This window comes from Lagenorhynchus albirostris, chromosome 6 (genome assembly GCF_949774975.1).
Source record: "Lagenorhynchus albirostris chromosome 6, mLagAlb1.1, whole genome shotgun sequence".
NCBI classification, from domain to species: Eukaryota; Metazoa; Chordata; class Mammalia; order Artiodactyla; family Delphinidae; genus Lagenorhynchus; species Lagenorhynchus albirostris.
In genome coordinates, this window is record NC_083100.1 from 94,640,976 (window position 1) to 94,656,816 (window position 15,841).

The 15,841-nt window shown below is 49.0% G+C and overlaps 1 protein-coding gene across 1 annotated transcript in view; it reads right to left on the bottom strand.

Moving 5' to 3' along the window:
- The window catches only part of MGAT5 (alpha-1,6-mannosylglycoprotein 6-beta-N-acetylglucosaminyltransferase), a 364,482-nt gene that overhangs the window by 38,718 nt on the left and 309,923 nt on the right, over positions 1 to 15,841 (bottom strand). Inside the window, exon 13 of the mRNA XM_060151522.1 lies at positions 6,130 to 6,279. Coding sequence (XP_060007505.1) covers positions 6,130 to 6,279 — 150 coding nt within the window. The remainder of the gene's footprint in view (positions 1 to 6,129; positions 6,280 to 15,841) is intronic.

Genomic DNA, 15,841 nt, shown 5'->3' on the forward strand with positions numbered 1-15,841 from the left:
GGCTGACCAGGTTTCCAACCCTGACTGCATCATTTCCTAGCTCTGTAACTGTGGGAAACTGTTACATGCTTCTCTCTATGGAGTATCTGAGGTCCACTGATAATGCATTCTGTCTAGCTATGGGCCTTAGTCAAGGTAACACAAGCTCTCTAAACCTGTCTTTTCATGTGTAAAGTGGTGAAAGTAATCGTGCTTTATTTCACGGGGCTGCTCTGAGGATTCAAGGAGATATTTCATGGAAAGGATGTATTCCAGGGTTTGGCACTTAGTAAATGTTCGCTAAACGCTAGTCCAAGTTCAAACCCAGGTTCAACTTTACGTGCAGCACATACACGACCTTTTGTTGTCTAGCTGGAGTTTGCTGTGCAGGAGTTGTGGTTGTGGGGTTTTACGAGAGGTTCAGCACTGCTTACGTGTATTTATGAGTTCTCTGTGTTTCATAAAGTACCTGGATTAAAAAACAGGGAGAGGCATCCATCAGAAGACAGAGAGGACACAGTTTACAGTGACTGCCTCAAGCAAAGGCCAGTCCCATGAGCCACATGCTACGGCTAAGCCTTACTTGTTTATTCTTCACGTAATGATTGGGAATCATTACATTTTTGATAACAGGTATCCCTTTTATATCTTTAAAAGGAATCCACACAAGGCTGCATATGGAGAAAATCTATTTTCCTGATAGGTGATGCTTTTGTGTAGCCGGCAGGGTCCCCTCTCTGGACATCTGTCTTCCCTTTTGTACCCAATGCTGATGGAAGAGAAAACAGTGCCCCAAATCTCTGCCATATATGTTTGGCTACACCCTCTCCTGGGCTCCATAAGCCCCTCACCTACCCTACCTGAAGACTGTCTCCTAAAGGTCCAGGAGGGCAAAGGAGACAAAGACAATGATACTTGCCAAGCACATTTAAGCACCCCAGGGTAGTCAGTATCGGCCACTAAATCAAAGGTCATTTCCTGGAGACCAGCTCACTGGGTAGACTCCCAGACTATGCCCACTATGTAAGTGGCCTTCCAGAAACAAAACAAAAAACCCAACAACAACATCGAGATCACAAGTCCCTGCCCTTCGGTCATGTGGAAGCCCCAGCACAAAATCCAATGCATTGCAATTTGCATTGAGAAAGCATGTTACCCTGAAGATGGAGAGGAAGAGAACATTCAGATACATGTAGAGCTGTAGATGCCGACCATCTTCAGCTGTGCTAGCATGCAATGTCTGCTACGAAGAGGCAGCTCAGGTGCACCTCCTCGCAGGAGCTGTCCCGGGCCACCACTCTCACCCCAATGGCTCGCCAGGCCTACCCCTCAGCTCCTGACGGTGCGGAGGCACCACAGGCCTGGCTCGCCACCGCAGTTAAGATGTGCTCTAACGGTACCGAGGTCAGAGGACTTTAGTGATGAAGAGAGAATTCATGGAAAGGGCTTAACACAGGGAAGGGTTAGAGAGATGGTCGTTACGGTTGCAGTGAAACCCCACGGTCGTGCCCCGTGATAATATGAATGGGTTGTGTGTATTTGGGTGTCAGGAGGTGCCTTTGTTCTTGAAACCTCATTCGGAGAGGTTAATAAATCCTATGTCCATACGTTCTACATTCTATATACATATGTGGGAGGGGAGGGGGGAGGATGGAGTGTGTGTGCATGTGTAAGTGTATGCGAATTCGTTTCCATCTAGTTGGAATGGGAATGGCTTTTGGGACCTGTCACCAGGATGAAACCTGCTTGACTGCCTGAGGTTGAATACTGGAGGACCTGAAGTAGACGCGGAAGACGGGTTGCTCCAGCAGTAAGCTCGCTCTTGGGCTCTCTCTCACAGGGCCTGAGGATGTGGGCAACACCACGGAGAGGCAAGCACGGGCTATCAGAAGGACAGTGTCCCTTGGTGGGGAGATCTTGGAGATCTAGGCACATGATTCAGGAGAAAAGCAAGAAATCACTCCTAGGGGCATGGCCCCAAGATCCCAGATGGCCAGTGGATTTCTTCTGGACTCCTTCCTTCATTCTTCATCCGGTTATCTGAAGGCCTCTGCAAGCCAGGCCCTGAGAAGGTAACTGTCAACAGAATAAGCAGAGCCCCTGGGTTCTCATGGAGCTGCACGAGGGTCCGGTCCACTGGTGGTGGATGCCTTGGTCCCTGGGTTTTTGACAGAGCTTGTGCAACCGCATCCAAGCTTGTGGGAAGAGCCACGGTTGATAGAGGAGGTCAGACCCGAGGATGGAATGGAACAGGGACAGTGGTACATACTGCCTATCTTCCAACCCTGCCCGGGCTTCTAGGCGAGTACCGCAGCTAAGCTGCTGAGCAGACGTGGGAGGGAAACAGGGCCGCCATGCCCCATCCAAGGGCTGGAGGGGGAAACGGCCAGAGTTGTGGTCAGAAAAGGTGTGTGGCAACAGCAGGGGCAGCAGCTGCTTCTTCCTCTGCTTTCCCACAGCCAGATTTGTTCTCGACTCTCACTGTCAGAAAGGGAGGTACCCGTTTGGGCTCACTCCAAATGCTCCTCCAAGCCAGTGTGGGATGCGGATGCCCCAATCTGTAAGGAAATTCCCCTGGTGAGACTGGGGGAGGTGGGCACAGGGAGGGGAAAATTAGGAAGGAGAAGAAAGAAATCACATTAAGAAAGATGGGGACTGAAGCCAAAAATAAAAACACGCCACCCCAGTTCAGTCCTTATTTGCCGGCTCAAATTGCTCTCCTGGAGTTTGCTGGCCCAAATGACTCATCTCTGGTCTTTTGATAAATAACGAATTCATCCACATTTATATGCCTATTAGAAGAGTCTTCTACATTCAACAACTTCCCAGCTCCTGAGCCCCGACTTGAGGGTTACACTGAATCCCTCCCATCTCCATTAGGCTCTGTGGGCCCTTCATGAGGGCCCCTCCTCGCACGCAGGGACACAGTTCTGCTGAGGAGACAGTTTTCTGGGCTTGGTGCAGAGATTCAAAGACGGCTCATAAAGAAAAACAATAAGTCAAAAGCTGATTATGCATCAATCATTTCAGTATGTCTCTAGACCTTGAGGGGCGCCCGACTTGCTTCCCTCTCCCATAACGAGTCTGAGGAATGTGCACATCCCATTCATTCCACACACATTTGCTTGTCTGCATCCCCAGTTCTGCACTTCCAATGTGGATTGGAATAAATCACTTTTAAATTGCTCAGAGACACCGAGGAAGGAGTTAGAGGCAGAAAGGGTTATAAATGCAAAGCCTGACTAGTCTTTAGTGTCATTATTCCAAAGCCCAAGATTCATTCATTTCAGTGCTGCCGCTGCGTTCTGGGTAGAAGGGGAGCCTCAGCAACACACCGCCTCATTTTCATCATATTTGCCGACTGTTTTAGCCATAATTCCACTCGGAGGCCCTTCCTATATTCTAGTCCTCTGAACAGGAAATACAAAATGGGATCAGCGACATCCTCTGAAAGTACCAGTTTTTCAAGGATAAACAGATGACCCTTACACTCAAAAAAAAAAAAATTCCAGCTGTAATCCTTGGGTAATCTCAGGCAATCTCCGACCTCATGGCCTGGGCCCTCCAGGCCTCTTCTCTGTTGCTCTCCGCACAGCAGGGACCTTAGCTTCGGCCTATCTCTCATTCTCTGACAGAGTAAGTGGACGGTCTGTAAGTCAGTGTGCTTTTAAGATTTGTAAGGCTGAGTAAGACATTCACACAGCTGGGTTAATAGAAGCGTGTGGGACAGTGATGACAGAGAAGCAGCGTTGCCAACTGTAATTTTAAAGGAGCTTGAGCTTTTCCCACAATCTGATGTGGGGAAAAGTAAAATGAAGCAAAAATAGCATTACGGGTAAAGAGCCTGGACTTTCGGGCTTCCCTGGTGGCACAGTGGTTGAGAGTCCGCCTGCCGATGCAGGGGACACGGGTTCGTGCCCCGGTCCGGGAAGATCCCACATGCCGTGGAGCGGCTGGGCCCGTGAGCCATGGCCACTGAGCCTGCGCGTCCGGAGCCTGTGCTCCGCAACGGGAGAGGCCCCAACAGTGAGAAGCCCGCGTATCGCCCAAAAAAAAAAAAAAAAAAAAGAGCCTGGACTTTCTAATGATTCTAAAATGTCCTCCTAAGACAGAAGGTGAACGGAAAGCAAACAGTGCAAACCAGGGAGCACTGGTGATGGCCACCGTCATCAGACTGCAGATGACCTTGTAAGGAAATCAAATCTTAATGCAACAAACTTTCTCTCCTTTGGCCAAGGAGAGAAATTTATCAAGTGAATTTATTCATGGCATCACACACATGACTTGGGAGGTAGAAATGATCAAATGCATTTACCTATGGAGAAACTGAGGCCGAAAGGAGATGCAGATTCTTTGGGCTTGTGACTATCCACTGCATGTTCTTAAGTTTGTATGTTTATTCATGAGGCTGGTACGTCGAGGGCCTAGCAGAGCTTTCACTTGCAATAAAAAAATCGAGAGTCAGGGTTACCTCCAGGGTGACCTCAGTGACAATGGACAAGCCCAACTCTCTAGTCTATTTCCTCCTGTTTAGAATAAAGTTAACAGTAATACCTGCCCTGCCTACCTCTGAAGGCTGTGGTGAGAAGTACACAGGACAGCATCTAGGAATGTGCTTTCCCACACTGAAGTATCACACACACTGATCAGAAATGCTACGATGCCACAGAAGCTCATCCGCTCGGCCCCTCCCCTCTACCTGGACAATGAAAATGCAGTCAGGACCAGAGCTGAACAATTCACTACTGATAATGCAGGGCAGGGATCGCGCTTGTTTTCTTTGCCCCTGTATCCCTTGCACGATGCCTGGCCCATAGGAGCTGCTCGAGACATATTTGTAAAATTCACACATAAGAGCTTATTAATAAACATGAATTTTCATGATATGTATCACAATCCTCTTTGCTTATCTAAATAACTTACTGAAGTCTGATATATTTGTCTAATACCTGTGATGTGATCGTGTTCAACACCATAACCCTTTTAATGGATTGCAGTATTTTACCTAAAGAACGTGCAGCATTTAGAGGCAGGAATCAGGAATCTATGCGATAAACATGTGAAAAGGTGCTCTGCCTCACTCACAGAGAAAGGTAACAAGCACTGACTGATAGACTGTATAATATCTGTGGAGCCATTTTGGCTATAACCTTTAAAACTAAAAACGTATATATCCTTTAGCCCAGCTACTTCTGATACGGAAAGATTTTTAAGATATATACGTTTAAGTTTTTTAAAAAAGAGCTTATTAATAAACATGAGGAATACATCAACGTGCCAGCCAACCCTTCAAGGCCCAACACTGATCTATTTGCAGGTCCCCTAACCTCACCGGGTTCGTCCATGTCGGAATTATAGAAAGGACAGAGACCACTGGGTGGACGCCCCCAGGATGTGAAAACACCACGCTCATCATGCTACTGAAATGACCGTCCATCAGCTGCTCCTACCCACCTGCCCACACCACGTGGCCTGAATTCTACAGCTGTGACATTCAGACCCTCAGCCCCTCATCAAATTTTATCTCCCACTATTTCCCGACACACAGACTCGCTGGATTGGTCTCTTGACTCTCCTGGGTGTGTCATCTCCACCTCTACCACCTGACTCACTGCCGTCTGTGCCAAATGCCAGGTGCATGCACACCCACATCCTTCACCTCTCACAGCTCTCACAATGCCTTCCTTGCTCCCTGAGCCCCCGAGGACTCTTCCCTTGTCTGAACTTCTCCAGTGTCCAGTACAAATATTTTGAACAAGCAGGTGTGATGGAAAGCTAGTTGGGGGACGGGTTCCTTGAACAGGGGGGATTGGAGAGGTGCAGGAGTTAAGTGGCCCCAGGCTTGCTGGGAAAGCTGCTGCTCTCTGAGAACGTCTGATACCCTACTTTTCCTGTTTGCCGCCATGTCCCCAGCCCCTCACCTGATGCTTCTTGGCACAAAGCAGGTCCTCAGTAAATAAGTTTTTTTCACAATTTGCTAACTTTTAAGCTACAGCTAGTCTAGAAAACCACTGCCCAGCAATGACCTGAAGATCAATGGTACCACTGAAAAGAAAGCACCGAAGATTCTGATCCCATTTGCAATGGCAAGAGAAACAAACCTCCGCACAACAATACTGATGCATTTTTACAAAACTACAAAAAACTTACCTTGGTTTCTCGGAGAAGAAACTGCAAGTCCCGTCCACTGAGGATCCCGTGGTTTTTCACGTAACTGGGAATGTTCTTTGTGCTGGAGCCGTAAACAGTCGCATGCACTTCCATGTATGTGTGAATGATGTCCAAGTAGAGCTTCTTATTCTAAAGAGGGGACACAAGGAGAAGGTATTTCTTTTTTCGTTCTCATAAAAACCTGCCTCATAGCTGGAGGCCACAGAGACAGGAGCTCTTAACGTGGAGATTGCATGAATTTGGCAACCCCATTCCTAAAACTTCTTTCAAAAGTAATCTGACTGGATTTTGAGGGTAAAAACAGTCACGGGGATACTGTACAATTCTGCAAGAAGAAACGTATCCTATAGCGACATACTACTGAATAGTAACGATGGCTCAAGACCAATTGTTTTGAAGTACTGTCCTAGCCTTGTAAATTACCGGGGACCCAACACTTTGCTTTTGGCTTGTCCTCCTTATGGGGGAGTAAGTTTGGGGAAGGAAAGCTCAGAGAAGGCAGTCAGCTGGATTGGAATATTTATCTGGAGACGCTAAACTGTCCCCGAGGAACGCAAACATCCCCAGCTCTTGCCAGTATTTCTAGTGATGATTAACTCATGTTGTCAGAACTCGATCCCACCTAATTCGGATCATGGGGGGGATGCGAGTTTCCCACAATATACACTGATTGACTCAGCAGATGCAGAGATGATGAGAATATCCAGGTAGACAAAAGTGGAAAAAATGTTAAATGGAAACTTTGATGAGCCCTGAAACATTCAAGAGTAGTTTTACTTTTCTTAGAAGCAAAACAAAACCTCTCCTCTGTGTTGGTAGGAACTGAATTTCGAGGCACATTTTCTAAATCAAAACCACCTGCAAGTAGGAAGCAAACTCCCTTTCCCTTCCTCTTCATGTTTCCGTGTGACTAAGTCACACAAGCTGGATTTTGTGGGTTGCCTTTTGGGGTTTTTTTCCTGGACATTTGAAAGATTCAAGTGCTGTAATGTTTTCCAGTTGTATAAAAGTGGGACAGGGTTCTTCCCATTTGAAGCCTGTTTTCACACACTCCAGGAAAGTGTAATAATCGCCGGTTTTGTGACTTAAGACCACAAGGGACACGGGGGTGTGGCATCAGCAGCCACAGAGCACATGATGGGCTCTGAAGAGAGGAGGGTCAGCAACACCCCTGGGGTGCGGGGCCCTCGCTCTGACCTGGTAGGACAGCTCCAGGCATCCTGAGCCCGGTTCAGGGTCTACCGTCTGCCTACATCTCGCAGGTGAGAATACTACAAAGCACTCAACTTTGGGGGATACACGTTTCAAATCCTGTAACCGAAGTCTTCACGACTGGAAAAACAGTACAGTCCACATTCTCCATTTTATGCACTGAAAGATTCTGTTTTGTTTGCAATCAATCAAGTCCACCCCTGCACCCTACTGTGTGAATAAAATGAACATTCCGAATTAAAGTCTAATTTCATGCCACGTTCGGCGTGGCTGGAAGATGCTAGATTCATTACCTCAGAGATGTATACCCTTCCATTCGTGCAGAGGTGACTAGGAACAGTTTATAAACCATGACTCCCATTCAGCTTGAGCCAAATTGAGGATCATCTTCCTGCTGTGAGTTAACTGGAGGGGGTCTATGACACAGTTTTTGTGCTAGAGGGACCTGATTACTCCTGAGCCCACAAACCCCCTTTCCCAGGGGCTCTACCTCCACCCCAGCCCCTGGTAGGTAGGCAAGGGTTTCTGTAACCCTGCCCACCCCCTGCCACTCCTGACCGGCCCAGGGTGTGTCTGACCTGAGGGGAACCCATCCCCAGGCTGGCCAGCAGCCTGGGACAGAGTGGCCGGGCTCAGGACAATGAGCTGTGCTGGTCAGACCCTCTCTCAGGAGCTCAGAGTCCTGCTCACAGAGAGATGACTGACAGACGGCTGGGGTTGTGGAGCAAAAAGGTCATGCGGTGTTGGAGTCCGGGCAGTTATGGACCAGATGCAAGTTCTGGGGAAGTCAGATGACAGTCTTGGGGGTGAGGGCGAGAAGAGAACCAGGTAAGAGCTGAAAGGAGGAGAGGGAGACAAAGATGCATAATGGGTAATAAGAGGGACCTGGAGTGACTGCGACCTAGACATTCCCCCTGTGAGTGTGATAGAAAGAGAGCAGGGGTGGGGAGGGAGGAGGGGAAAAGGAGGGGGGAGGGAGAGAGGGAGGGCAAGGGGGAGGAGGAGAGAGAAAGGGGGAGGGGGAAAGAGGAGGGGGAGGGGGAAAGGGGAGGGGAAAGAAGGGGAGGGGAGAGGAGGGGAGGGGGAAAGAGGAGGGGAGGGGGAAAGAGGAGGGGGAGGGGGAAAGAGGAGGGGAGGGGAAAGAGGAGGGGGAGGGGGAGAGGAGGGGAGGGGGAAAGAGGAGGGGAGGGGGAGAGGAGGGGAGGGGGAAGAGGAGGGGAGGGGGAAAGAGGAGGGGAGGGGGAAAGAGGAGGGGAGGGGAAAGAGGAGGGGGAAAGAAGAGGAGGAGGGAGAGCGATGGGGAGGGGGAGACAGACTGATGAGGGGGGAGGGAGGGGGAGGAGAGAGTTAGAAGAGGGGATGGAAAGAAAGGTAAGAGGAGGAGGACGAAGGGAGAGGAAGAGAGGAGAGAGTGAGAAAAGAAAGCAGAGAGACAGAAGGGAGAAAAGCAGGGCCCAGAGGTGCTTCTGGGTCCCACCCCATCAGCCCGAGAGTCTGTCTGGACCCTTAGAATAATACCAGCTGCCCAAACTCCCCCCCCCCCACACTCTTCTGTCTGGGCCCCTCTGGCTGGATCCCTCCCATCTAAAGGGAGGCCTGTCAGGATGTCATTCAGGGCTTTCGGCAGGGCTTTCGGCAGGGACGAGGCTGGGGGCAGGCATCTTTTCTTTAATAAAGCAAATAGAGACATTTCCCTGTGAAAAACCAGCTGCTAACTAGTCAGGATGGACCAATAGCCCCTGAACTGGGTCCGCAGTGAGCGACAAGGGAGAACAGTGAACGATCACCCAGGTCCTAACCTGGAGATGAATGCTCACGGCAGACAAACTCGAGGTTAGGATTCCCACACCAAATGCCTGGGAAGACGCATGTCCTGCCATCCATCCCAGAAAAGGCTGGGGCTCCTTGAAGTTTAACGAGGGGGCAAGTTCAGGCGAAGAGAAAGAAGTCTATGCCAAGGCTGGTAAAGTCTATGAACTTATTAACAAGAAGGCACGGTAAAGTCTGAAAGCAGAAATTCCATTCAGAGAGGATTTCTGTAATTTCATGAAGGAGGAAATCACAACAGGCTATAAGAGGGAAAAAGAAATGGTTCAGATATAACCCTAACCTTTCAAGATGACATGACAATGAAGTGATTCCACCTCAGGTCTCTTGTTGCCACTTGTCAGAATTCTGAAGAAACCTGGCCAGGGTGATTCCCCAGGGTGATTCCAGGGAGGAGCCGCCCCCTTCCTTCCCAAAGTGAATGCTCACCGGATGAGAAGGGAACCCAAAGAGGCATCGCCAGCTCCAAACCACTGCCTGAATTTCACAAAGTCCAACTGCCTCCTGAACCTCCCCTCCTGGGTTGCCACGGACACTTCCACGCCTTAACAGGTCATTCAGTGCCTCACTTTCCTAGACCAGAAACCCTACCCCCAGGCTCCCGATCTCAGTGATTGGCATTCGTCTCCTAGCCAGGTACCAGAATCACACTTGGCATTCCACACATCAAATTAGTCACAGAGCCCTGCTGATTCTGCCTCTGTAATATCCAATTGTCTCCTCCTCTCCAGGCTTTGATCCTTGATCACCTGGACTGCGTCAGGATGAACACAACCAGCATCTTAACAATCTGCCTGCAGCTCAAAAAGTTGAGCAACTAGTCCATGGTTTCTACAAGTGAGCAGCAGTGCTGGGACGGATTGCAAAAGAATCTGTATGGCTCGATGCCATTTTTTAACCATGCAAAGCAGTAGTAGTCCATGTTAGGCATATCAACAATATTTTTACATATGGGCATTTGGAGTTAACTACAAAAATATGCATGGGGATGACAGATACAATTTCCAGCTATTGATCACTGAGAAGGGAAGGGAGGGTCTGGGGAGGCGGCTGGCGCTTTCATGATATTTGAACTATATCATTTTTCTCTTAAGAAAACAATTGGACAATATCAACATCTACACATCTGGGTGGTGGGCATATTTGATATATTTCACAACTGAAATATAAAAATTAAAATACATGCAACCAAGAAAGAACAGAAACCAGTCGGTATGACACCAAAGCTTGCACCACTGCCATCTCACTGGAGGACCTAGTTTTTGCCAAAAAGAGGTTCAAAGGATCTCTGTCTCTCCTCAATGGAAAATGCTATCTTTTGTGTTTAAGAAATAAGGATAAATTAGGAGTTTGGGATTAACATATACACACTACTGTATATAAAATAGACCTACTATACACAAGGACCTACTATATAGCACAGGAAACTCTACTCGGTATTCTATAATAACCTATATGGGAAAAGAATCTGAAAAAAGAATAGATATATGTATATGTATAGCTGAATCACTTGGCTGTACACCTGAAACTATCACAACACTGTGAATCAACTATACTCCAATATAAAATAAAAATTAAGAAAAAAAAAAAAAGAAAGAGAAGGCGCTGCAGTTTTGTAAATTAATCATGGTCCTGGCCTGCCTTTCCCCACCCACGGGAAGGCCCCCAGTGGGAGGGGTGTGTGTGCAACAGGGACCACTCCCCTCCTGATTTTGGACATCCAGGCCCACGGTCAAGGTGACAGCCCGGAACTGGGGGTCCCACTGATCCAAGAACTGGACCAATACCACCCTCCAGAAAGCTTTCCTCCTCTGACTTAAGAGACCAAGGTCAGAGAAAATCGTCTCCACCATAAACCGCATCACCTACAAATCTGTTGAGACACAGTCCAAAAGGGCTTGCAGGGACTCACCACGTCGCGGCACGCCACCACCCCTGTCCTGGGGGGGAGGTGTGCCTCCAGAAGGTCCCCGCTAGCAGCCTGCAGCCCCTCAGTGCTCTCGGTCTTCAATTTAAACTCCCATTAAATACAACCAATCAAACGGATTAAAATTCCAATCTACCTAAACTCATTAGGAGGCAGGGGATGGGAAGATGCTAACGAAAAGGAGAGAGCGTGCTGGGGCCAACGAGCAGGGCTTTCCGTGTGTAGCTGGCGGCAGCTCTGTTTGTAGAACTGGTCGTAAGATATTCAGAGCTTGAATCGAGAGCTTTAGGAAAACAATTCAATCTAAAGCAACACTCGCGTGCGTCCTTAGCAGGGGGAGAGGTAGAAGGCAGAACCGCACAATCTGGAGCCCTTTTCTTTTCCAGCTGGTGAATCAGGGGTACAGGAAGGCTCTCTGGCGAACGGCAGCGTTCTGAGCTTTGGGTTGCAGTGGACCTTATGTACTTTTCTCCCCATCAGCACCCTTGCTCCCCATGGCAGATATGCACATCCCTTCTCCTGGACCCTCTTTCCCCTCATCCACATGGCACCTTGTGGCCTCCCATTTAAAAAATAGTAATTCTGCTGCCCTGCACAGAGTTAGTTGGTCCACGGAGAGCACCTGGTAAGTGCTAAGCCAGTGGGCGTCCTTCCCAGGAAGGGCCGAATGGGTGTGAAGGGCCAATCGCTCCCCAGAGCCACAGCAGTGAGCTGGAAACCAGGCTGCTGAAGCCAGCATCAGTCCTCGTGCATGAAGGTCAGGCTCCAGACAGAGAAAAAGGAAGTCGTCACAAAGAGAGGGTCACGTGTGAGAGGGTGCATGTCCCAGCAGGGTATTGGTCCACTGTTCCAGTCACATCTCTGCCCAGGGCATGCCTGCCCTTCCCTGGGTTCTGAGAGTCCCCCAATCCTAAGCTAGGAAAGCTGGGCTTCTGCCGTTTCAGCAGAAAGAATCCTGACAAGTACACTTGTGACCAGATTCTTTATTTTGAGCATCATGGATTTTTAACCATTTTGATAGTAGCTTCCTCTCCTTCCCTGGCCAATACAGGAATTGGCTTATTCCAGGACTTTCTGAATGAATCTACAATGATGAATCATATAGTTTCCTTAGGAAACCACAAGGCCGTAGAGTATGCCTCACCCCACACTAGCCATGGAAGCCCTTACTGATTGCTGTGATGTTTCTCCCCGAAAGGCTGGGGCTGGGCTTGCTGACTCTACAGAATGAAGATCTTGGACATCCTTCTCTACTCCAGCCTCCTCCATTCACTCTGGCATCCACCCACTCCTGCTTGGACTGCCGTCCTCATCTCTGAGCGGAGCTTCCCGTCTGAATGGTGACGCCCCTTACGAGCCTTCTCAGATTCCCCGGCCTGCCTGCTTTTCTTTCTCTTTCTCAGCTGGTGCTCACACAAGCCAGGCTCCCCTCTGCTGTCAGACTGGGAAGAAGCTACCCCAGGGATGAGGGGTATGGTTGGGGGGGGATCTCCATCCCCAAACAGCACCGCAGATGTATGGGACGCCAGTGACGGGAACCAGTGCCAAAGAGAAGGAAACAGGAGGGAGCCTCTTTTCTCTCCTCTACAGACTATGCCGAGGTAGAGTCAGTCCCTCCTTGCAAACCTTCCAGGGGGTCCAGGGTGCCCAGCGCCCGCGCTGCTGTGTCTGTGTGGCTTCTGGTGCAGCAGGAGCCAGCCTGGATCCATCTGGAACTTCACCTGGCCCCTTCCCTTCATCCTTACAGCCCTGGGCTTGCACCTCCTTCCCCAACAAGTAGTAATATATCAATCTTTGTCTCAGTCCCCCTTTCTAGAAGCTCTGGGCTAAGACACTATTTCTAGGATCTCGGTCCTTCAATCCACCGTCCCCAGTGCCACAGTTTCCAAAACTGAAGATTTAGTTCCCCTCTATAAAAGTTTTCAAAGGCTCCTCATGGCAATGAGAGACCACTTCCCCAACTGCACACACGAGGATCTTCACAACCATGGGCTGCTACAGGCTCTCCAGCTTCACCTCCGGCCATGCCCTCTCCTCCTTTGCTTAAGGTCCCCCTACAACTTAACTCCATATTCCCGAACATCTCCTGCTCTCTCGCATGTGTCTGGCCTGCCATTGCATCGTCTTCCCCTGAGACGCCCTTCTTTCCTCCTTCCTTTTCTCTCCTGAATGGACTCCTTCCCCCTCATCCTTTACAAGTCGGCGTTCCTGAGCTCACCCAGGGGAAGTCAGCTACCACCTCCTGTGTAGCCTTGGTACCTTCCTGCTTGGCCCCTTTGGGCTGCGCTGTCACTCTATGTGTCCACGCAATGGGACTGTGAACTTCTGAAGGTCAGGACATCGTAGGTTCTGTGACTGCAGAGACCTGGCACAGAGCAGGTGCTCGGTAAGCCCACACTGGCTGCATGAAGGAGACTTAAGAGGGCGCACGAACAACAAGGCATTTACAGGAAAAGATGTCTCGGGCATGGCCCATCTCCTCCCACCTACTGTAGTCTCGCCCACCTTCCCACCCTGTTTCAGGAGCCAAGTTCTTCCACATAAAAACCTGCTCCCAGCAAATGAGCTTAAGGTCCGTGACTTTACCTAAGGATGTATTTGAATCAAAACAAAATAAATCAGAGAGTTGCAAACCTTAAAAGATATATTTCATGGTTGACTCATCTTCCTTTCAACATAGCTACCAAGTATAAGGTTCTCTCTTGAGTTGTGAGGTCAAAGAAAGGGAGGGAGCAAGAGAGGGACAAAAAGAAACTACCTCGGGCTTCCCTGGTGGCGCAGTGGTTGAGAGTCCGCCTGCCGATGCAGGGGACACGGGTTCGTGCCCCGGTCCGGGAAGATCCCACATGCTGCGGAGCGGCTGGGCCCGTGAGCCATGGCCGCTGAGCCTGTGCGTCCGGAGCCTGTGCTCCGCAACGGGAGAGGCCACAACAGTGAGATGCCCGCGTACCGCAAAAAAAAAAAAACTACCTCACCTGCCCGCTCCTGAAGTCGAAAATTCAACAAAGATGAAAAATGCTTTTATTCCAAGATTAGAAGTCAAGTTCTAAAAGCAAATCTCTGTGAATTTCAGCAGTGAAGCAGAAACAATTTACATTACACAATAATTTGAAGTCTTTGCAGTCCCTGGCTCATTTATTTCAAGTAGCCTCCCAAGGTTAAGGTGGGTGTGTGTGGGTCCTTGCTCTGTCCCACTCAGGCCTCGTAGGGCTCTGCAAGACTCCAGGAAGCTAAGATTCTTAAAGCCTACCCACCCCTCACTCCTTCTCCCCCCAAATCCTTACCTCACTAGGACACAAGATGGTGCTCAATAATTACAGGGGGAATAATAAATAACAAGAGGAAACTTGCTCTCGTCTCCAGCCTGGCCGGCAGTCCAGCTATGGGCCCACGGGCAATAAAAAGGAGGGACTCTGCTTCTTTTTGCTGTATTGGGCTCCACATTTACTCTTTCTTAGCAGATTTTTTATTTTATATTGGACTACAGTTGATTTACAATGTTGTGTTAGTTTCAGGTGTACAGCAAAGTGATTCCGTTATACATATACATGTATCTATTCTTTTTCAAATTCCTTTCCCATGCAGGTTATTACAGAATACTGAGCAGAGGTCCCTGTGCTGTACAGTAGGTCCTTGTTGGTTATCTATTTTCAATAGACACTTATTCTTGACTGGACCTCACCTGGTATAAATTACAACTCATCTAGAGCAGTGGGTGAATAGTTATTCGTAGGTAAGGCTGCCCTCAATGATGAAAGGAGTGGTTCTAGAGCCTACCTACCTTTGTGTTTGGGACGGAGGACAAAAGAAAAGAGTGAGTGAAAAGGAAAGAATCTTCAAGAGCCCTTGACTTATTATTCTCCACTGTCTGGTCAGGTGAAGATTTTGGTCTCTGGCCTAAAGAAAGGAACTGGGAGATTTCTGAGGCTACATCCATGAGTAATGCGGAAAGAGCCATCAGCCCTGTTTCTGCAACTTGATGCATCTACAAACAGGGGATGATACCACTTCCCAGTTCTATTAGACACTGACTATCTGTGCTGAGCTAGAAACGGGAATAATGACATGTATGTAAAAACTGTTTAAATATATACTCTTAGTTTAAAACACAGAGTGCTAATACTGCCCTGGGCCATCAAATGGGACAACCTAGTGATGAGTCCGGGGACGGCTAGAGCCTTCGAGTCACTGCCCAGCGGCCCCCCTCCAGATCCTGCCCTCAGAACCAGCTGTTTAATTAGTGTGCTTCCCCGTTCCCAGCACTTTCAGGTCTCCGGGATCTCTCTGCCTTAGCACTGGAGCTTCCCGCTACTTAACGAATGCCTTTTAAAGGGCCCTGGGGATGTGCCAGCCAGTTTGTAAAAACAAGAAGCCCTTTGACACGACCTCCTTTCTGCTTTGAGACGGGCAGGAGGTCTTCAAATTGTAAAGCTGGCTGGTCTCCTCACCAACGCAGACACAGTCGCTTAGGGATAATGTTACCCCTCACTCTGCTCCAGCCTGAAAGCCACAAAGCCCCCCCCGACTATGCGATTGTGCTCAGAAAACAGGCTGAAAGGTTGAAAACAGACCACTGCGGCCTAAATGTGTAACCAGGCTGTTTCAGGAGCTCCGCTAATCAGTCTGTCTGGGCAGTAATCACAGAAACAGACTGTCCCGCGACAAAGAGAGAGCTGTCACGATGGAAGGTTAGAAAACCAAGAGGTTGCCTGGAAATCGGAAGCT